The sequence below is a fragment of the Capra hircus genome, chromosome 18, assembly GCF_001704415.2.
Source record: "Capra hircus breed San Clemente chromosome 18, ASM170441v1, whole genome shotgun sequence".
In the NCBI taxonomy this organism is placed as follows: Eukaryota; Metazoa; Chordata; class Mammalia; order Artiodactyla; family Bovidae; genus Capra; species Capra hircus.
The window spans coordinates 49,026,844-49,048,204 of record NC_030825.1 but is presented as its reverse complement, the minus strand read 5'-3'; the positions used below and the strand labels follow the sequence as shown (position 1 = coordinate 49,048,204).

The 21,361-nt window shown below is 50.7% G+C and overlaps 2 protein-coding genes across 9 annotated transcripts in view; both read right to left on the bottom strand.

The window, feature by feature from the left end:
- Nucleotides 1-5,503, bottom strand: part of CATSPERG (cation channel sperm associated auxiliary subunit gamma) — a 30,206-nt gene extending 24,703 nt beyond the window's left edge. For 5 of the 8 annotated variants that reach the window (XR_001919485.1, XM_018062335.1, XM_018062330.1 and 2 more), the window contains exon 1: nt 3,977-4,400. Coding sequence is in view for 7 of the 8 variants with exons in the window: in XM_018062335.1 (XP_017917824.1) it covers nt 3,977-4,375 (399 nt within the window). In the remaining variant the exon portion in view is untranslated. Of the gene's footprint in view, nt 1-3,976; nt 4,405-5,440 lie in introns of those variants that run through there. The other 3 variants (XM_018062333.1, XM_013971288.2, XM_018062329.1) reach the window with 2 other exon arrangements.
- On the bottom strand, nt 8,423-20,700 carry KCNK6 (potassium two pore domain channel subfamily K member 6). Its single transcript, XM_005692524.3, has 3 exons — nt 20,022-20,700; nt 12,520-12,915; nt 8,423-12,349 (listed from the first exon to the last, which is right to left on the bottom strand). Exons 1-3 carry the CDS (start codon nt 20,341-20,343, stop codon nt 12,129-12,131), a joined length of 939 nt encoding a protein of 312 aa, XP_005692581.2. The 5' UTR covers nt 20,344-20,700; the 3' UTR covers nt 8,423-12,128.

Sequence of the window (21,361 nt, the reverse complement as noted above, 5' to 3'; positions counted from 1 at the left end):
CAGGGACAACCTCCCAGAAATGCCAGGATCCTGGCTGGACTAAGAAGGGAGGGCAGGGCTTAGAGCAGCCCCCAACCTTTTTGGCACCAGGGACCAGTTTAGTGGGGACTACATTTTTCCACTGACCATGGTTGGGGGGTGGGGGGAAGGTTTCGGTATGATTCCAGTGCATTACATTTATTGTGCACTTTATTTCTATTATTATTACATCAGCTCCACCTCAGAACATCAGGCGTTAGATCCCAGAGTCTGGTGACCCCTGACTTAGCATGGTGATGGAAGGAGGAAGACATGTATTCTAGGGTATGTGCTGTGCTGTGCTTAGTCATTCAGTTGTGTCCAACTCTGCGATCCCATGAACTGTAGCCTGCCAGGGTCCTCTGTCCATGGGGATTCTCAGGCAAGAATACTGGAGTGGGTGGCCATGCCCTCCTCCAGGGGATCTTCCCAACCCAGGGATGGAACCCAGGTCTCCCACACTGCAGGAGGATTCTTTACCAGCTGAGCCACCTGGGAAGCCCATGCATACTGGAGTGGGTAGCCTATTCCTTCTCCAGAGGCTCTTCCCAATGCAGGAATCAAACTGGGGTCTCCTGCATTGCAGGGGGATTCTTTACCAGCTGAGCTACCAAGGAAAGCCTGTTCTAGGGTATAGAACAGCATTAATATTTCATTTTTTGACCGGATCATGCGGTATGCAGGTCCCTCACAAGTGATCAAACCCATGCTCCTGGCACTGGGAGTATGGAGTCTTACCCACTGGACCACCAGGGAAGTCTCTAGAAGAGCATTAGCAAAGGCTTGGAGGCATCCCCAAGAGACAGCTGTGCTCAAGTCACTCTGGGCAGGGGTGTGGGGGGAGCTATGAGACACGGGTGGGAGATTAAATGAGTCTTATTCCTTTGGCATAGGCCTTCATCCTGAGGAATGCCTCGGCCTGGGCCCTTTCAATCCTGCCCCCTACACCTGTCCCAGCCCTACCTCTGGCTTCCAATCACAGGGGAGCAGGTGCTGGTGTGTTGGGGACCTCTTCCTTATCAGGGATATAGTGGCCACAACTGCCCTGGTGCTGTCCACCCTTAACTCTTGTCTGGACCAAGCATCAGCCTCCTCCCTGTCTCCTTGCTCCTGCTCTGCCCCTCATTCAGCCTGTTAACACCTGAATCCCATTGCATCCCTCCTCTGTTCAAAACCTCATGGCTTCATCTCACTAGAGAGAAAGCCAGGTCTCTCTCCCCTCCCACTCTCCCCCTCGCTTAGTCTGCTCCAGCCACACACGGGCTCTGGGAAGTTCCTCATATACACCAGCTTGAGTCCTATTTCAGGGCTGCTGCACCTGCTGTTCCTTCAGCTCCAATGTTTTCCCCAGTTCTCTCCCTTTTCATCATTCAGGCCTCTGCTCAAGCTCTTCAGAGATCTTCCCCAACCATTCCAGCTAATGCCTTCACCTCATTTTATTTTCATCTTTGCACTGATTACACTAACAAGTTGTTCTCTGTATTTACTTGTTGATTGTCTGCTTCCCTGGTGGGCTGAATCCAGAAGAAAAAGCAGGGCACATTGTTTATCAGTGTACCACTTCCCCACCCCGTTGTGGAAAAAAAAAAAAAAGGGTCTGACTCAGAGTTCAGTGTTGCATGAACAGATAAAGGAATGACTATCAGGCTTTCACAGATAAGGAGAGAAGGTTGATGGAGTCAACTCTCTGCCCAGGTCACACTCTAGAAGCTTATCGCTAGTGTTCACTTTCTATGAACCAGCCACTGTGCTCAGTGCTGCAGACATATTTAATCATTTTATGAAGTGGGTATGATCATTATTGTAGCCTTGTTAAGGATGAGGAGACTTTGGTACAGAGAAGTTAAGTGACTTGCCTGAGATCACTCACTGAGCAGGACTGGGGTTTGAAGCCAGGCAGCCTGGCTTCAGAGCTCAAAGGATTCACTATCATGCTATACTTCCTCCAGATAAATATGAGTCCATGGTAGATTCAAACCCAGGTCTGTAGCCTTCAGAATTTCAGTTCTAAACCACAACATTCTGCTTATTTCCGTCAAAACAATCTTAAATAAGAACAAATTTGGAAGACTCAAACTTCCCAATTTGAAAGTTACTACAAAGCTACAGTGATCAAAACAGTATGGTACTGGCATATGGACAGACATATAGAACAATGGAATAGAATTATATCTAGAAATATACCCTTATAGTCAATTGATTTTTGACAAGGATTTCAAGACAATTCAATGAGGAAAGAATAATCTTTTCAGTCCTGGCATAACTCGATATTCATAGGTAAAAATTAGACCCCTACCTCACACCATATACAAAAACTAATTCAAAATGAATCAAAGGCCTGAACATAAGACCTAAAACAAACAAACAAACTCTTAGAAGAAAACATGGGAGTAAATTTTCATGACTTCTGGTTAGGTAAAGCCTTAGACAACACCAAAAGGACCCGTAACAAATGAAAAAAAAATTGATAATTGGGCTTATCAAAAATTAAAACTGTGGTGCCATTGTATGATGTGAATTATATCTCAATAAATTTAAAGCTTTAGTGCTTTAAAGGACATCATTAAGAAAGTGAAAAGACATGGAAAGTGAAAAATATTTACAAATTATATATCTGAAAAGGAACTATTTTCCAGTCTATAAAAAGAAATTTTATAATGTGACAGTAAAAAGACAAATAACTCAGTTTTTAAATGGGCAAAGGATCTGAACAGACATTTCTCCTAAGAAGATAGATAAACGGCTAACGGGCATATGAAAAGATGTTCAACATCATTAGTTATGAGGCAAATGCAAATCAAAACCGCACTGAGATACCATTTCACACATGCTAGACGGCAAGAATCAAAGGAATAGACAATAACAAATGACAACACAGAAAGAACGGACCCCTCATACACTGTTTATAAGAATGTGAAATGACATGGATTTGCTTTGGAAAACAGCCCGGCAAGTCCTCAGAAGTGAAACAGAGTTGTCATGTGACCCAGAAATTAATTTCCTAGGTATATACTGAAGATAACTGAAAACAGATGCTTGTACAAATGCAGCATCATTCATAATAACCACCCTCAAAGTGGCAATAACTCAAATCACCATCACTTAATGAATGGCTAAGCAAAATGTAGCACATCCGTACAACTGAATATTGTTGTTCAGTCGCCCAATCGTGTCTGACTCTGTAACTCTATGGACTGCAGCATGTCAGGCCTTCCTGTCCCTCACCATCTCCCAAAGCTTGCCCAAGTTCAAGTCCATTGCATCGGTGACTCAGCCATAAAAAGGAAATACTGATCCATGTTATAACATGGATGGGTCTTGAAAACATGTGAAGTGGAAGAAGTCAGATACAAAAGGCCACATATTGCTTGATTCCATTCTTATATGAAATGTCCAGAATAAACAATTTCACAGAAGTAGAAAACAGATTAGTGGTCTCCAGGGGCAGCTTGCAGAATTTGAGTTCCCCAACCAGGGATCCAACCTATGCTCCCTGCACACCAAGCCGGGAGTCTTAGCCACGGACCACCAGGGAACCCTTGAATTGTATATTTTTAAATGGTGAACTTTAGGACATGTGAATTCTATCTCAATTTTAAAAAATATATTCTTTATTTTATGAGGAAAACATGTTTCTTTTTCTTTTTGACCCCAATATCTGGCACGTGGGATCCTAGTTCCCTGACCAGGGGCCCAACCTGTGCCTCCTACAGTGGAAGCTTTCAGTCTTAACCACTGGACCACCAGGGAAGTCCTTATATCTCTCTGGTTTTTTCTTTTTCTTTTTTAATGGAAATTAAAAGCTAATAAGCACCAACTATGTGCCTGGTGAGATATCAGGAATCTTGAATCTTTAAGGCCCCTAGGGTTCAATGGTGCCATGCCTATTTAAACATTAGAAAGGGGGAAAAATGAGGCCCCAACAGAATAAACATCCCCTGCCCCTGCACCCACTCACCACTTCTCCTGTGCAGGAGTAGTTGATCTTCAGGTAGTAAGGAAAGCCCAAGTATGTCTGCAAGGAGATGGTGAGCAAATGTCCAGAGCCCAGAAGGGTGCAGCTCCAGGACCTCTCCCATTCGCCTGCCCCTAGTCCCCTCACCTCGTCCGGGTCGATGGGCGCGTCCACTAGCAGGTCGAACACTTTGTCCACTGTGTACAGCTCTTGATCGACGAAATGATCGATCGCGTCGTTCTTGCCTACTGACTCTAAGTTGTTCAGGACAACCTGCCAGGTGCACTCCTGGGTTTCCTGTATCGCCCACAACCTCCACGGTGCCAACAGCACCACCAGCAGTGCCCACAGCGCCCGCAGGACTCGGAGCTTCGGCCGCGGAGCAGGGCCAGCAGGGAACATCTCAGGCAAGTAGGTAACGTGGCTTCAACCTGAAGAAGGCGGAGGTCACCAGCCGGCCAGACTGTTCTTGGTAGGCGCCGTCTTAGATCCCGCCTTATTCCTGCGCCCCGCCCAGGCCCTGCTCCTGGTCCCGCCTCTGCTCAGATGTCTGGCCCCACCCCTATTCTTCTTGCTCCTCGCTCCACTTCTACTTTTGCTTCTCGCTCCGGTCCTGTTCTTGCTCCAGGTTCCTCTCCTGCTCTCGCTCCTGGCTTCTCGCCTGTTCTTGCTCCTGGCTCCGCCTGTGCTCTTGCTCCTGGCTTCTCTCCTGTTCTTGCTCCTGGCTCCACCTCTGCTCCAGACCTCCGGCCGGCAACTACCGCTCTTCCGGACCCTGCCTCTGCTGCTATTCCTGGGCTCTCCCCTACTGTTGCTCCTGGCCATGCCCCTACCCCTGGTTTCGCCCCGCCTCCCAGGCTCACCCCTTAAACTTGCCCTATCCTTCTTTGCTCTGCCTGTGCTCTGCCTCCGACCCCTACTCTTCAGTCGGTCTCTATTTCTGTTTCCCGGTTTAGCTATGCCCCCTCTATTGCCCCCAGTTCCTCTCCTCGCATACCTGAGCCTGGCTCCGCCCCCACGTCTTGCCCCGCCCCTCCACATTTCTCCGCACCGCCCCTTTCTCCGTGCTCGGGACCTGCCCAGGTACCAGATCCTGCCTCTAGACCAGTCCCTCCCCCGAACCTGTACCTTCCCCACGCCCCACCTCTTCCCCTGTCCTCGCTTCGACTTCTCTCCTGTAGCTTGCCCCTCGCTCGGCTTCAGCGCCTTGTCCCTCCCCTTATCGATCCGCCCTCCCCCCTCATCCTGGGGGAGATGTTCTTCCCAAGCCCGTTCCTTGCCCCGCCCCCTCCTGTGATCCCGCCCCTTCTCGTTGGAGACGCTTTCTTTGCCTCGGGAACTCTCCTCGCCATTGGCCTTCCGCTCGCTCCGCACCCTCTCTTCGCCCTGCACCTCCTCGTTCCCTGCCGGCGCTGCCTTGTCTGTCAGCACTTTCTCGGTCCTCTCCTTCCCCCTGAACCGCGGTACCTTGTCTCCTCCCGTCTTCTCGCCATCTCTTTCCATGCCCTGGATAGCCCAGCTCTAAGCTCCGCCTCTTCTAGCCCCGCCCCTATTCATCGCCCGGCTTCTTTTCTTGGCCTCTCCAGGCTCCTCGCCCCGCCCTCTCTCCGCCCTGCCCCTCTGTGCCCAGTCCCTGGTCTCTCCTCCTTTTCCTCAGCCTTTCCCCGCTTCTCCTCCCCCGGTCCCTCTCTTCCCCTTCTTAACCCCGCCCCCACCCCCTGCATCCCTCCCAGGGAGGCCCCAGGCACTCCCTCTTCTCCCTGCCGGGTGGTACCTGTCACTAAGTTAAAACCGGTCAACCGTCACTCTGCCGCTCCAGTCCCGCCCCTCTTGCCCGGTCTCAAAATGGCCGCCTACACTTCCACAACCGACTTCTTTTCGCGAGGCACGCCTGCTTCACCCGCCTGTCTCCGTGGTAACGCGCTTCCCGACTAGCGCTTAAGGCTTGAGGGACCGAGGGAGGGAGAAACTCAACGTTCGCGCGGGCCCTGGACTGCAGAGGGAGCTGCGGACGAAGTTTGTGACAGGATGGCCTTCAGGGAGTTTCTATTGGTGGTTCTGGCCTAGTTATCCTTCTACCCAATCAGACTTTGATATCACAATTCCAGTGGGGGAAAAAAAAATAGGGCTCTTTGTGGGAAATTAATCTGACTGCGGTTTAACACCCTCCTCTGCAGAACAAAGACAAAGGCAGTCATCTCATAGCGTTGTCTTGAGATGTCAATAAGATAACACGTGAAGAGTACCTGGCACAAATAAATATTCAATAAATTAACAGTTTTCATTGGTACTCTGACGCCTAACAGTTAAGGACTCAGACCGTCTTTTCATTTTATTTTGCCGCTGGGATCATAGTTACCCCACCAGTGACTGAACCCGAGCCCCTTGGAGTGGAAGCCTGGAGTCCTTGCCACTGAACCGCCAGGGAATTCCCCAGACCATGACTTTTTGATGGACTGCAAAGCTGACTTTAAACTCCAATGGTTTTAAACTTTAGAGTGCATTAGACTCAATCAGAAAGTGAAAGTGAAGTCGCTCAGTCGTGCAGACTCTTAGCGACCCCATGGACTGCAGCCTACCAGGCTCCTCCATCCATGGGATTTTCCAGGCAAGAGTACTGGAGTGGGTTGCCATTGCCTTCAGAAGGGCTTGTTAAAACAGGTTGTTAGGCTCCACCCCCTTGGACTGCAAGGAGATCCAACCAGTCCATTCTGAAGGAGATCACCCCTGGGATTTCTTTGGAAGGAATGATGCTAAAGCTGAAACTCTAGTACTTTGGCCACCTCGTGCGAAGAGTTGACTCATTGGAAAAGACTCTGATGCTGGGAGGGATTGGGGGCAGGAGGAGAAGGGGATGACAGAGGATGAGATGGCTGGATGGCATCACTGACTCAATGGACATGAGTCTGAGTGAACTCTGGGAGTTGGTGGTGGACAGGGAGGCCTGGCGTGCTGTGATTCATGGGGTCACAAAGAGTCGGACACGCCTGAGCGACTGAACTGAACTGAAGTCTTTAGATGAGGGGGGAGCATTTGTATTCCACTTGATGCTGATACTTATGGTTTGGGGACAACATCCTGGAAACCTTCCATGCCTCCCCAGGACCCCAGGGAAACATCCAAACTAAACTGTTTTCCAGAGTTCTGCATAAACTGATGCCTGTTGTCCCTCCTATCCACTCATCTGTTTCTCTCTGTGGTCCAAAGCATAGTCTTGAATATCCTTGATCCAGTATGCTGGCTCTCCTCTGAACTGTGTACACACTATAAACCCCTTCTGGAATACTATTCCCTACTTTGTCACCACCTGAGCCCTTTTCTTCCTTCATGTCTTATCTGTGATACAAGAGCAGCCCTCATCCCTCCCCTGACCACACTAGGCTATGGCTGCCTGGGAATGGGTCTCTGTTTCCCACTGCGTCGCAGGCTCTGTGAGGGCAGGCCTGGGGCTTTGTCAACCATTGTTGTTTCAAATTCTGTGCAACACAGCGCAGAATAAGTGTTCCATGTAAATAAAGAGCTGATGAAAGTCTGTGCCCCCCCACCCCCTAGCCCATCCCCACAGACCAGGGAGGGTGACTTCATCTGAGGGAAGAAACTCAGCAGCTGTGTACCTGAGCCCTTCTAGATTCACAGAGGCAGAGAGACTGGGGTGTCTTCATGGTACTCCCTGACTCTGGAATATAACCGTACCAGGAGAAAGTGCCTCTGTTACTCACATGCCCAAGGTACACCCTACAGCTTCATTTATGCTAGCAAAAGACTAGCAGCAACCCACATGTCCATTACTGAAACATGGAAATAACTTGGACTTCCCCGGTGGCTCAGTGGTAAAGAATCCGCCTGCCAGTGAGGGAGCTGCAGGAGACATGGGTTCGATCCCTGGGTCAGGAAGATTCCCTGGAGTAGGAAATGGCAACCCACTCTAGTATTCTGTGGGATGTGTGTCCTAGAGGCGGCACAGCAGACATAAAAAAGGATATAAGGGACTTCCCTGATGGTGCAGTGGATAATAATCCACCTGCAATGCAGGGGACACAGGTTTGATCCCTGGTCTGGGAAGATTCCACATGCTGAGGAGCAACGAAGCCCGTGTACCACAATTTCTGAGCTGATGTGCTACAACTACTGAAGCCTACAAGCTTTAGGGCCCGTGAGCCACAACTAATGACCCTCTGTCCTACAACTACTGAAGCCTGTGCTCATGTACTGCAACAAAGGGTAGCCCTTGCTCACTGCAACTAGAGAAAGCCCACACACAGCAATGAAGACCTAGTGTAACCCCAAATAAAAATTAAAAAAAAAAGAAAAGGATATGAGACTTACTCTTGTGCCTCTGAAATGATCTCTGAATGACACTGAGTTGGTAAAAAAAAAAAAAAAGCAAGATGCAGAAAGAATATTAGAAAAGCATATAAAAATTATATATGCATATATGAGACATATGAAAAAAGTGCAGAAATGAGCCAATATTTTATTGAGCACCAGACACAGTTCTAAGAGCTTTACAGATATTGCTTAATTCTCCAACAAGTCCACGAGGTAGGTGCTATTATACCATTTCACAGATTGGCAAACAGCACAGGAAGGTGAAATGAGTGGCCCAAAACCACAGACTTGGGAATGACAGAGTTCAGATTTATACCCAGGGACTTTGCCTCCAGAGTCTGTGATTGTAATTACCTCACCATACAGTACCACTTTTGCAAAGTGAAAGAAAAACAATTAATGACACACATATACACACAGGTATATTGCTGGTACATGCCTAGGAGGCCTGAGAAAATCTGTCATCACAGCCTACACACAGGAGAAAGACTTATTTCTATTGAATATTCTTCTACTTTTTCCCTTTTTAATGTGCATTTTTTTTTAAAGCATTGGTTTCTTTTAGAGGAAGGAATTTGGAAGGAGAAGTGGTGGGGAGCAGAAGCCAGATCACGCAGGCACCTTCCTCCCTCAAGCAACTGCCTCTCACCCAGCTGCTGACTTTAGCAGCAGGGTCAACAACTGTGCTGAGGAGCCAGGAAGGCTGGGAGACTGAGAAAGAACTAGACAGTGGATATTTCTGAGCCTCCATGTGGCAAGGTGACCAAAAAAACAAAAATCCTCATCTAAATCCCCGTCTTGCACTTCCTGTGTGATACTGGATAAGTTATTTAACCTCTCTGGGCCTCCTGTCCTCATCTGCAATATGGAGAATGTACCTGACTTACAGAGTTGCTGAGAGCATAAAATAAATTCTGGTGTATCAAGAGCTTGGAACAGTGCCTGGCAGGTAGTAAATCCTATACAAGTGTTCTCTCTCGTGTTATTAAAATGATTTTGTGTGACTTCTTAGCATCATTTGACAATGTTGACTTTTCCCTTTTTAAAAGTCTCTCAACTGTCACCAATATTTCCCACTCTCCTGGTTTTCCTACTCCTCTCTTGAACTTCCTTTCTGCCTCTTTTGTAAGTTTTTCTCTTTGGTTGAGGGGTCATTGCTCATCATATGGGACTATGTTAATTAGAAAAAGAAGTCCCCCCTGAAAAAAAAGAAAAAGAAGTCCCCTTTGGGCACATTCAGCCTTGAACTTCCACTCCAAGTTGTTTCCACCCTGCCCGCCAGGCAACCCTTATGCAGGTCCCTACCTGCATAATTATACATCATCATCCTGGCTGACTCGTTTGTTGATAGCTCCCATTATCCCAACTTTCTGCCTTTCTAATAGAAGCCCAGTTTTGTTCAAGTGTTTACCAGCCTGCAAACTAAAACCTCAGCCCCAGCCTCAGTCCCTGGTGGCAGGGGGAATCCTGAGGAATTCAAGCTAATCATAGAGATGCCATGATAACTCTGGCCGATGATTGATTCAGGAGCCAATTTTGGTCAATGATATTGAAGAGGAAGTCTGCTGGGAGACACTGGGAAAAGGTTTCCTTTCTTCCAAAGAGGCACTATGGGAAGACACACCCCTTTCTCTCTTCTTGCACTAAAAATTAACATGTCTTATTGTGATGCCTGGACCTGTAGCAGCCACTTTGTGGCCATGAGAAGAGCCCATGTGGGAGCCAAGCCTTCAGCTGAGGGTAATAGAGCAGAGAGAGAGGGAACCAGGAAACACAAGACCTTCTTGGAGTTGTGAACTGTATCTTACCCAGAGATCTCTCCAACTCAGGTGATATACAATATATAACCATCTTACTGTTTCAGTCAGGGCCAGTCAGGATTGTGTTACTTGCAACCCAAATCTTTCCTTACTGATATATACATATATATATATATATATATATATATATACACCCTATGGCTGATTTCTCAAGGCTGGTCTTCTCTTCATTCCCACCCAGGGCTGTCAATACCCACCTTCATAGTCTTGGTTTCCTCATCTGTCTGCAGCCTCAACCACCCCCTAAGTCCTTGCTCTGAGGGTCCTGTGACTTCCTGCTTCCTTTTCCTGGGTGTCCCTTTAGCCCTTCACAGCCACCATATTCCAAACAAGCCTCAACATCTCCCTACAAATTTGTTTTCTTACAGGTCCCCCACCTCGGGGGCAGCTGAGCATTGTTGGACCTTTCCCTGGCCTTGTCCCTCCCAAGTCTGTAAGCCTTATGGCCCGTCCACCTGGCCTTCTGAGCATCCCTTGACTTGCCCCCTCCTCCCCTTCCCTCAGCCTCACCCAGACCCACTGTCTCCTGCTTCATTCCTGCCCCAGCCTCCCCTGGGCACCCAGCCTCAGTCTCCCCCCAACCCCACAAACACACAGCAGCAAAAGCCCAAATCTAACCATGGCCCTCTCCTGCTCAAATCCCTTCCATGGCTCTCTAGTGCCCTCAAGAAAGAAGCCAAGTTCCCAAGATGGTCATTTAAGGACACTTACAATGTGCCCACATCCAATGACAATACTGCATTATCTTCTTCATGTGTAAAGTACCCAGAACAGGGCCTAGCCAAAGAGATCATCCCAGAATAACATGGCAGGCTCTGTGAAACCATCTTTTGAACGATCATTATTGCCATTTTACTCATGAGGAAACCAAGGAAATAGGGGCAAAATGACCACCCAAAGACACGGGCAGGACACCGCTGAGTTGGGATTTGAGCCAAGGCAGGCTGGCTCCAGCTGGAGAAGGGCATGGCAACCCACTCCAATATCCTTGCCTGGAGAATCCCATGAACAGAAGAGCCTGGTGGGCTACAGTCCATGGGGTCGCAAAGAGTCGGACACGACTGAGCGACTAACACAGACACAGGCTGGCTCTAGAGCCCAGGGAACGTAATGTAATTAGTTCTTGGTAAACAGGAACAGCTTCTACGATGGTGTCTCACTAAAAGCAGTACCTTCCACACTGGGCTAGGATCCCATCTCAGCTTCCTGGAAGACTCTATTATGCAAGGCTACCCCAGGCATATCAGAATATGTCTAGCTCCCTGGACACACTGGAGCAAAATGAGTCAGGTACACCTTCTGCCCCAGACTGACTACTCTTCAGATTTCAGGCCTGAGTGCAGTTGCCCCTTCCTCCAGGAAGCCCTCCCTGACCTTCCCAGCTAGACTGGGTACATTCCCTGTGCTTCCTCTACCCCAGCCCTGACCACTCTGCGCACCTTCCCCTGCCCCCACTAATGAAGTCCTGCCTGTTATGAACTATCACTGTATGGGAGACAGGACAGGGAGCCCCATGAGAGCAGGGCCCAGAGCATCTGGAACACTGTGGTGGCCCCAGTGCTGCCCAGCACGGATTGGCACAGAGGAGGGAGTTTTGAATGAAGGAATATATTCTTTCCACTTGACCCAAGAGGTGAATCAAGGCTCAGAGTGGGCCAGTCATGAAATGAGGTCTAAGCCCAGAGCCTGGGAGAATTAGCAGGTGATGAGTGGCTATTTGAGTGAGAGAGGCAGATGGCGTGAGGCAAAGACTGAGAAATACAGAGTCGGTGAGAAAGTGAGGGAAGCAGAGTGTGCCGGGAGGCGAGAGGAGGGGCAGGGGAAGCGAGGCATTGTTGCTTCCTGGATCCAGGTGGCGCTCAGGCTGGTCAGACAAAGGGCAGACAGTGGAGGCAGGGCCTCAGGAACACCAGCATGTGCTTGTAAATGGGCCAGTCCATCGGTTCCAGTCCCGAGGGCCCCTCAGCCACAGGCCTGGTCTGCAGCTGCCCCGACACTTGCCCCAGCTACCTGGGGATGGAAGCGTAGTCCACGTGCGAGCCGGCTGTGAGCTGCTGGTGTGGCTCGGGCTCCGGGGTTAGGATGTCCACCCGGTCATCTTCCTCTGTGAAGCTGGTGGGGCACGGAGTGGGCAGCAGGATGAGCTCTGTGAGGCCGTGAAGGTCAGACACACGGCGGAAAGTCTGCACCAAGAGCACCATGGCGACCAGGCCCAGGAAGAGGTAGACTGCAGAGATGGCAGAGAGGCGATGAGTGGACCCAGATTGCCCAGATCATGGCCCTGGGGCTATGGGATCCCCCAGGATGGGGCTGTGACTCTCAATGCCTCATCCCTCTGGGACGGGGCCAGGTCACCCGCACACCAGCCCTCAGTCCCCAGCCAGCCACCCCACTCACCTGTGACTAACAACTTGTAGACAGCCCGGTAGGGCTGGCCGGGGGCTTCTCCCGGCACGTAATCACCCAGGCCGATGGTGGACAGAGAGATGAAGCAGAAGTAGAAGGCGTCCAGGAAGCTCCAGGCTTCCTCAAGGTGGGCAAAGATGGCGGCTGGCACCAGGAAGCAGACGGTCACCACGACCCCCAGCAGGATGGCCAGGTGCCAGCGGGCTGCCTTCCGGGGGGCACAGCCCCAGTGCTGGCTCACCCAGGACAGGGGCGTGTGGGTGAGCAGCAGTGACAGGCGCTGGGCAGAGGCGGTCAGCAGCAGCATGGTGGCTGGGACGCCCAGGAGCGCAAAGGCGATGGAGAAGGCCTTGCCCCCGTCGGTCAGTGGCGTCGTGTACCCGTAGCCTGCGGGAGTCAGGGGGAAATCCTTCGGCCCACTCAGCATCCACTCTGGAGTCTGTGATTGCTCTAAACTGAGGACTAATTTCAGTCTCAAAGCCACCCCTCCCAGACTCTCTTATCTCCGGTGATGGAACCTCCACCCTCCCCACGGCTCAGGCTGAGAGCCTGGTGTCATCCTCAGCTCCCTCGTCACTCACATCCACTCTGTTGTCTCAACCTTTGCACAGAGCCCAAACCTACCCACTTTCCCCCTCACTCCACCCAAGGCTTCATCCTGGTCCTGTTCTACCGGCAACCTCCTCCCTGGTCTCCCTTCTCTCCCCATGCAGCCAGAGGGACCCTGTGAACACGGGAGTCAGGTCATGTCCCTCCCCTGCTCAGGGCCCTCTTGTGGCTCCATCTCAGGTCAAAGCACTTTGTCTGGTGACCCACAGGACGCCACACAATTCAACAGGGCAGCACACGCCCTGCAGAGGATGCAGGTTCTATCAGGGGAAGAGCCCACATGCCCTAGAGCCCATGTTCCACAATGAGAAGCCCACACATCGCAAAGAGAGTAGCCCCCACTCTCCTCAACTAAAGAAAACCCACGTGAAGACCCAGGGCAGCCAGAAATAAATCAATTTTTAAATGGGTGTGACAAGCCCCACCGTGCTCTTGGAGGACTGTGGGAACACAGGAAGGTCAGTATGGGTGTGAGTTCTGCAAACAGAAATACGACAAAGGGGAATTCAGGTGTTGGTGAAACTGGCTCACTTTGGCAATGTGTAATTTCCCAAATAAATCAAACCAAAGGGTCAGAGATATGACTGGGGTGGTAAGGGGCCTGATTCATGTTGACAGTAAATGTCTTGCCCAAAAGACCACAGATCCAGCCTTGTGGTCCATAAGAAAGTGTGAAAGCATTGCCCATATGAGCAGGCTTTCCCCTGAGCCTATCTTCCACACAAAAGGATCCCCTGGCTCTGACTTTTTTAAAAAACAACAACAAAAAAGTATTTATTTATTTGACCAAGCCAGGTCTTCTTAGTTGAAGCATGTGGGATCTAATTCCCTGACCAGGAATTGAACCCGGGCCCCCGGCATTGAGAGCATGGAGTCTTAGCCACTGGACCACAGGGAAGTCTCCCCCCTGGCTTTTATATAGTCAAAGGAATTGAAAGCAGGGGCTCAAGAGATACCTGCACAGCCATGTTCATAGCAGCATTCTTCACAATAGTCAGAAGGTGGAAACAACCCTCGTGGCCACTGATGGGTGAATGAATCAACAAAATGTAAGTACAAACAATGCAATATTATTCAGGCTTTGAAGGAAGGAAATTCTGACACATCCACAACATGGATGAATCTTGAGGATATTGTGCTAAGTGAAATAAGCCAGTTGCAAAAAGACAAAGCTTCTGCAATTCCATTTATATGTGGCACTTAGTGTAGTCAAAATCATAGAGACAGGGGACTTGGTCCACTGTCTAAAACTCAGTGCGCTCCCAACCAGGGGGCCTGGATTTGATCCCCAGTCAGGGAACTAGATCCCACATGTCGCAACTAAAGATTTTGCAGGCAGCAACAAAGACTGAAGATCACGTGTGCCACAACTAAGATCTGGTTACAGCCAAATAAATGAATTAATTTAAAAAAATAAATAAACATTTAAAAAATCACAGAGACGGAAAGTAGAACAATGGTTGCCAGGAGTCGAGGAAGCGGCAAGTGGGGAGTTAGCATATACAAGGGTATAGATTCAGTTTTGCAAGATCCAAAGAGTTCTGGCGACTTCCCTGGGGGTCCAGTGGTTAAGAATCCACCTTCCAATGCAGGGGATGTGGGTTTAACCCCTGGTCCCACTGAGGGACTAAGATCCCACATGCCTTGGGGCAACTAAGTCTGTGTACTACAACTAAAGAGAAGCCCCTACACCACAACAAAGACTTGATGCGGCCTAAATACATAAATAAATATTTTAAAAATAGAAGTAAAAAGAGTTCTGGAAATGGGTGCTGGCAATGGTTGCAAAACAATATGAATATACCTAATACCACTGAACTGTACACTTAAAAATGGTTAAGATAGTAAATTTTATGTGTATTTCTTCCCAGTTTAAAAAAAAAAAAACCTAGGGAAAAATAAAGGATCCTCTAGATTTTGCTGGATACGTGGCTACTGGGAATAAAGACAGCTAGATGTGGTCTGGAATAATTTATGGCCAAGGAGATATAGATGAAAGAAGCAAGTAACTTCAGAAAGTGTCCTTAAAGATAGAGATGCCTATCTCCCTTCTTTACTCCCTGCTCCTGCTGACTAGATCACAGACAGGAAGGCTGGAGCTGAGCAGCCATCTAGGACCATGAGATGAACTTGGGAAGAGAAACTGCGCCTGGCTGAGAGTTATATTGGAACCTGAGGGTCTCTGACCATGCAGCACCAATTTGGTCTTGGACTGACTCCCTTGAACGTGAGCAAGAAATAAACTCCCATTATATTTAAGCAACTGTTATTTGAGGTTTATCACTTATGGCTCCAAGCTTCATTAATACAAGGATTTTGATGGAGAAACTCCAGCAGCCTGGCTGAAAGGACAGGTTTGCAGATGACATGAAATCCTTATAAACAGAAAAAATCAGAGTTGGAATAGAGTTGGGGGCGGCGGGGCTTCCCTGGTGGTCCAGGGGCTAAGACTCTGGACTCCAGATGCAGAGGGCTGGGGTTTGATGCTTAGTCAGGGAACTAGATTCCACGTGCCACAACTAGGAGTTTGCATGCTGCAAAGAAGATCGAAGATCCCTTGTGCCCCAACTTTGACCTGGGGCAGCTAAAAAAATAAACAAATATTTTTGAAAAACTAGTGAATATTTAAAAAAAGAAAGAAAGAAGAATAGAAAGTGGGCCATGAGCCTCAACTTGCTACTTCCAAGAGTTGAGTTCAAAGTAGTGCTTTGTTATTTGGTCCCTGAGGGATATTGGCCAAGTGACTTCTCTCTGAGCCTGTTTCCTCAGAGTACTTGAAAATGGCCTCATAAATGATCCCTTCCTTGAGTACAGGTTGGGACAGGGCACCTAGCATAGTCATGGAAAGAGTCAGCAAGACTGTGATGCTCGCTCCCTCTCTGCATTCCCAGTTCCAAGCGGGCCAACTCCTCCAGCCCTGGCCTCAACCGCAGCAAGGCCGCCTGAACCAGCTCCAGGCCTCAGATCTTTCTCAGAAGACTAGGGCCTGTGACAAGCCCAGGAACGCTGTGGGAGAGGCCTCTCTGAATGTTGTCGGGTTTTCCATTTCTCTAGATATATTCAGGGCTCCCGGTTTCACCAACAGCCCTAATGATAAATGAGGCTCTGTCAATCTCGGTTATTATTACTGGCATGTCTCATGGACACAGCCTTCCTGCTTGACCAAGCTTGAGTCAGGCCCCTCTGAGTTCTCTTCATGATTAAACCCAGTTTTAGCAGGAATCCTAAGTTAAGAATCTGCCTGCAGTGTGGGCGATGTAGGTTCAATCCCTGAGTCAGGAAGATGCCCTGGTGAAGGGAATGGCTACCCACTGCAGTATTTGTGCCTAGAGAATTCCATGGACAGAGGAGCCTGACAGGCTACAGTCCATGGGATCGAAAAGAATTGGATGCAACAATGCCACTAAGTTTATTTAGGGAGAATCCCCCACACTTGACATCTGATCAAATTTCTCATTATCCACCAATTGTATTGAAGTCCTTGGCTGTCTTTAACAAGAATCCTGTTAAGCCAATTTAGCAAGAATCCACCTAGCGTCCATATCCCCTCTTAGTACTTTTCCATCCACTAGTCCCCTCCTTCTGCTCTCAGCTCTAAATCTCCAGCTATCTTTGCTATACTCTGAATTGAAGTCACTCTCTCTCCCCTATTGCAATAACTTACCATTTTTAAGGAATGTCAGAAATTTTTTTACAATATACATGTATCGCCCTTCATCATGCATGGAAGCCTAAGAAGTAGTGTGGTGCACTGGTTAAGAGTATGGGACTCTGGGGAATTCCTTAGTAGTCCAGTGATTAAGACTCCATCTTCCAATGCAGGGGACTTGGGTTCGATCCCTGGTTGGGGAACTAAGATCCCACATGCCACAGGGCAACAAACTTCATGTGCCACAACTACTGAGCCTGTATGCTCTGGAGCCCGTGCTTCACAACTAGAGAAGGTCTAATGCCACAACAAGAGAAGCCTGCATGCTGCAACTAGAGAAAGACCACACCACGTGCCACAACAAAGACCCAGCGCATCCAAAATTTAAAAAAAAAATTTTTTTTTATTTAAAAAAAGAGCATGGGACTCCGAGGCCTAACAGCCTCGGTTCAAATCTGCACTCTACACTTCCTAGCTGTGTGGCCTTGGGCAAGCTGTCCAACCTCTCTGGGCCTCAGATTCTATTGCTAAGAAATAGGACAACACACAGCACCTGGCTCACAAGGCTTATTGTGATGAGTGAGTAAAGTCCATATGTGGTGTGGTTAAGTCTTCTACCAGTTCTTACTATTCCTGTAAAGTAGGGAGTGTAATTATCCCCATTTTACAGATGACAGAGGACACAGAAGGCTAGAGATCAGCAGTGGCTGAACAGGAATCTGAACCTGTGCCTGCCTTGAGTTTGGCTTCTTCACCTGTCCTGCCTGGGATGACTTCTCAGAAGCCAGGATCTAGGAGGCGATAGGGAGAGTGAAGCCCCGAAGCAGGTTGGGCAGGCCCAGCCAGCAAGTGGGCAGCGTCTGTGAGATCCAGCCCAGCTGCTGTGGCCTGGTTTGCTGATCCACTTGACAGTGACAAAAGGGCCTCACGGTGACAAATGGCAAAGGCTACTGTCCGTAGGGATGGGGAGTTAGGTGTGTGGGCTAGCTGAGCCCCAGACCCCTCCCCAGTCCAAATCCTAGCATGCTGAATCACCAAGCCATGTCCAACTCTTTGCGACCCCATGGACAGTTGAGCCCTCCAGGCTTCTCTGTCCATGGAATTTTCCAGGCAAGAATACTGGAGTGGGTTGCTATTTCCTTCTCCAAGGGATCTTCCCAACCCTGGGATCGAACCTGCATCTCCTCAGTCTCCTGGATTGGTAAGCAGATGCTTTACCATTTGAGTCTCCTGGGAAGCCAGATCTTAGCAAAGAGGCAAAGAGGAAGTTTGGGGGCTGGGGAGGGTTTGTGGGAGGACCAGCAGAGCCTGACAAACAAAGGGATTTTCCAGGTCTGAGGAGCATTGAGGTGAGGGATTTCCCAGGTAGGGCTGAGGGAGGGGTGTGTTGGTCCTCCTTGAGGCTGTAGGAGTCCAGAGAAGGGGATCTGTGGGGTCCAGTTAGTAATCTGAAATCAGAGGCCAGTGTCCTGGTTTGAAACAGATCCTGGTTTGGGACTGGGTCCTGGGTCCAGAGGAAAAAGGGGGACAGGCACCAGTGGTATTACAAATGGGATTAGGAGGGGGGGTTCTTAGGTAGAGGGGCTTCTGAGCCCAAGGATGCCTGAGGCAACATGATGGGGGGAGACAATGCTAAGGGGATGATGGGAGGCGGTGTGTGTCTCATGTTCTGGCTGAGAGTGTCCAGGGTGAAAAGTGGTAATGGTCTTGAGTGAATAGTGGGGAGGGTTCTGGGGTACAAAGAGCCTGGAGCATCCTTGATGGAGGGAGAGTCCAAACCAGGCTGGGACAGAGTTGGGGCAAAAGGTTCCAGCTGTGGGTCTGGAGGAGACTAAAGGGGTCCCAGGTCCCAAGGAGGTTCCCTTTCTTGGGAAATTCATGGTGGAGTCTAGGGGCAGGGGCAGCAGGTTCAGAGAGTAGAGTCTCTGGGCTGGTACCCTGGTTGAGGGGGGGTGGATTCTTGTCTCAAGGATAGCATGTGTGACCAGCATTGGGGTCCCAGGTATTTAGGGGCTCTTATAAGGAGTATCAGGGACCAGAGATTGGTGACAGTCTCAGCTAGGGTTGTCACATTCAAAGAGGCCCCTATAGAATTCCCTGGTCGTCCAGTGTTAGGACTCTGAGCTTCCACTGCAGAGGGCACAGGTTAAATCCCACATGCTGGGTGGAGAGGTCGAAATAAATAGAGGCCCCCATGGGAAGTCCCTGGTCTGAAAAACACTAGGGGTTTTCGCTGGAGCTGTTTTGGGACTGGAGGAGTGGAAGTCCTGGGTGAGGACCTTCCGATTAGAAAGTCAGTGGTTCTTCCTGGAAGGCGCTCGAGTTCTCTCCCACGCTTCCACAGCTGAAGGCTGCAGAATTGGAAATCACAGGTTTAGAGGGAACAGGGGTGTCCCTAATGGAAGGGAAGCCCTGCATTGAGGGCTCCCCCAATACAAAGGAGATGCCAAGAAGGAGTGGGATGTGAAGAGGGGTCCTGCGTCTAGAGTCAGGGCTACCTGCAGGGAAGTATGACAATGGTCAGGAGGAGGGCAGGGGCCCTTGCTGGGGAGTGGTCTAGGTCCAGAGGGGTGGAAGTCTGAGATGGATTCCCTGGGTCTCTGCTGAGGGATCTCTCCTGGCAGTAAGGTCTTTAGTGATGGTGCCTGGAGAGGGTCTGGAGATTCAGGGTCCTCACTGGGCCACCAGGGTCAGGAGGAGATTGGGGTAAAGATTCCGGAAGGACATATCCCAGAAGGATATATTTGCAGAATCAGGAGACAGTGTTGGAGGGGATGGAGGTCTGAGCCAGAGAGAAGGGCGGAGGTCCTGGGGGGCTAAAGGGGAGAGGGCCTCAGGCAGAGGACCCTGGGTTCTCAAAGGAGGTCTCTGAGGATTGTTCTAGGCCCAGAGGGGACTGGACCCAGGTCTCCAAGGTGGCTAAGGCAGAGGAAGGGAGCCCTAGATGCTTGCCAGAAGGTACTTTGAGGATGATCCTGGACCCCAAGCGAACTACAGGACTTCCTACTGGGAGGAAAGGTCTGGATGGGGACTTCCCAAGGTGGAGGATCCCACAAGTGTGGGTCCCAGGTTCTCATCAAGGGGTTTTGAGGGGATCCTGGGCTCAAAGTTAACTGAGAATGATCTGCTGGGATCGGGGTACTTTCGTGGTGGCTCTGGGGTCCCTAGGGAGGCAAGGGGAAGCAGGGGGTCCCGGGTTCTCGTGGGCCGGGGGCTCAGGGCGGCGCTCACGTACCCACGGTGGTGACCAGCGTGCTGGCGAAGAACAGAGCCGAGGCGAAGTCCCAGGTGGGGTCCGAGGCGTTGGCAGACCCGGAGGCATTGGCGAGCGCGGCGCGCCCCAGCCGTCCGGCCGCCAGCACCCGCTCCACGAAGGCGTCCAGGGCAGGGGCGGCCACACACGGGCTGCGCCGCAGCAGCTGCTGGCGCAGCATCCGCAGCTCGGCTCGGAGGCGGGTTTCGTGCGGCCCCTCCAGCCGGGCCACCAGCAGCGCGCCCAGCACCAGGTACGCGATGTATACTGCCAGGGCGCCCGCCAGGAGCGCGCCCCGCCGCATGGCTCAGCCGGCCCGCCCGCGGAGCCCCCAGCCGCCCCGGTGACGTGGCCCCCGCCTCCCGATCGTCCGGGGCCGGGCTTCAGTTCCGGGAGTGCTCGACGCGCTGCCACCAGCGACCCAAAGAGGAAGAAGAGAAAAAAAAGGGGAGGGGCGGAGGTGGAGGAAACTGAGGCACGCCCCACCGCCAGGTGTGGGCACCGAGGGGGAGGAGCCCAGCGCTCACGGACCTAGGAGACCGGCAGGGTGCTCCCTGCCCCTAGCGGGCGGCTCCCTATGCCAGAGAGAATCCGAAAACTCCTTTACGCCCGCGGACCGAGGAGTCGCTGCCCTACTGCGCCGCACCCGGGCGCTTGGCTGAGGGGCCAGAGGGACAAACTGAAATCCAGCCCTCCATCCACTCGTCAAGTCGTGCGTTCTGGAGTGGGAATGCATCCACCTGGCCGGGGCGCCACAAAGGGGGCACCACAGGGTCAGGTGTCACCTGTGCCCTCACAAACTGGGGATCCTTGCTGCTGCTTCTGCTAAGTCGCTTCAGTCGTGTCCGACTCTGTGCGACCCCATAGACGGCACCCCACCAGGCTCCCCCGTCCCTGGGATTCTCCAGGCAAGAACACTAGAGTGGGTTGCCATTTCCTTCTCCAATGCATGAAAGTGAAAAGTGAAAGTGAAGTGGCGCAGTTGTATCCGACTCTTAGCAAGCCCTTAGCTAGTCACTAAATCTTTACTCGGCGCCCACTTTGTGCCCGGCCCTTTCCTGGTTGATGCCAGGGAAACAGCAGCGACCAAGGCTGTCCTGGGTCCTGCCCTCAGGGGGCTCCCAGCACTTCAACAGAGTGACAGACCAGAGGGTCAGGGGCTGTGATGAGGCAAGCAGAGAGACAGGGGCTGGGAGGGCGATGCCTACAGGACTGTGGAGCCAGGACTCATAACTGAGAGACCAGAACAGTCTTCAAGTTCCTCAGAAAAGACAATGTCTCACAGGAGGAAAGGGAAAGCCACAGTGACAGGGTCACTTGCT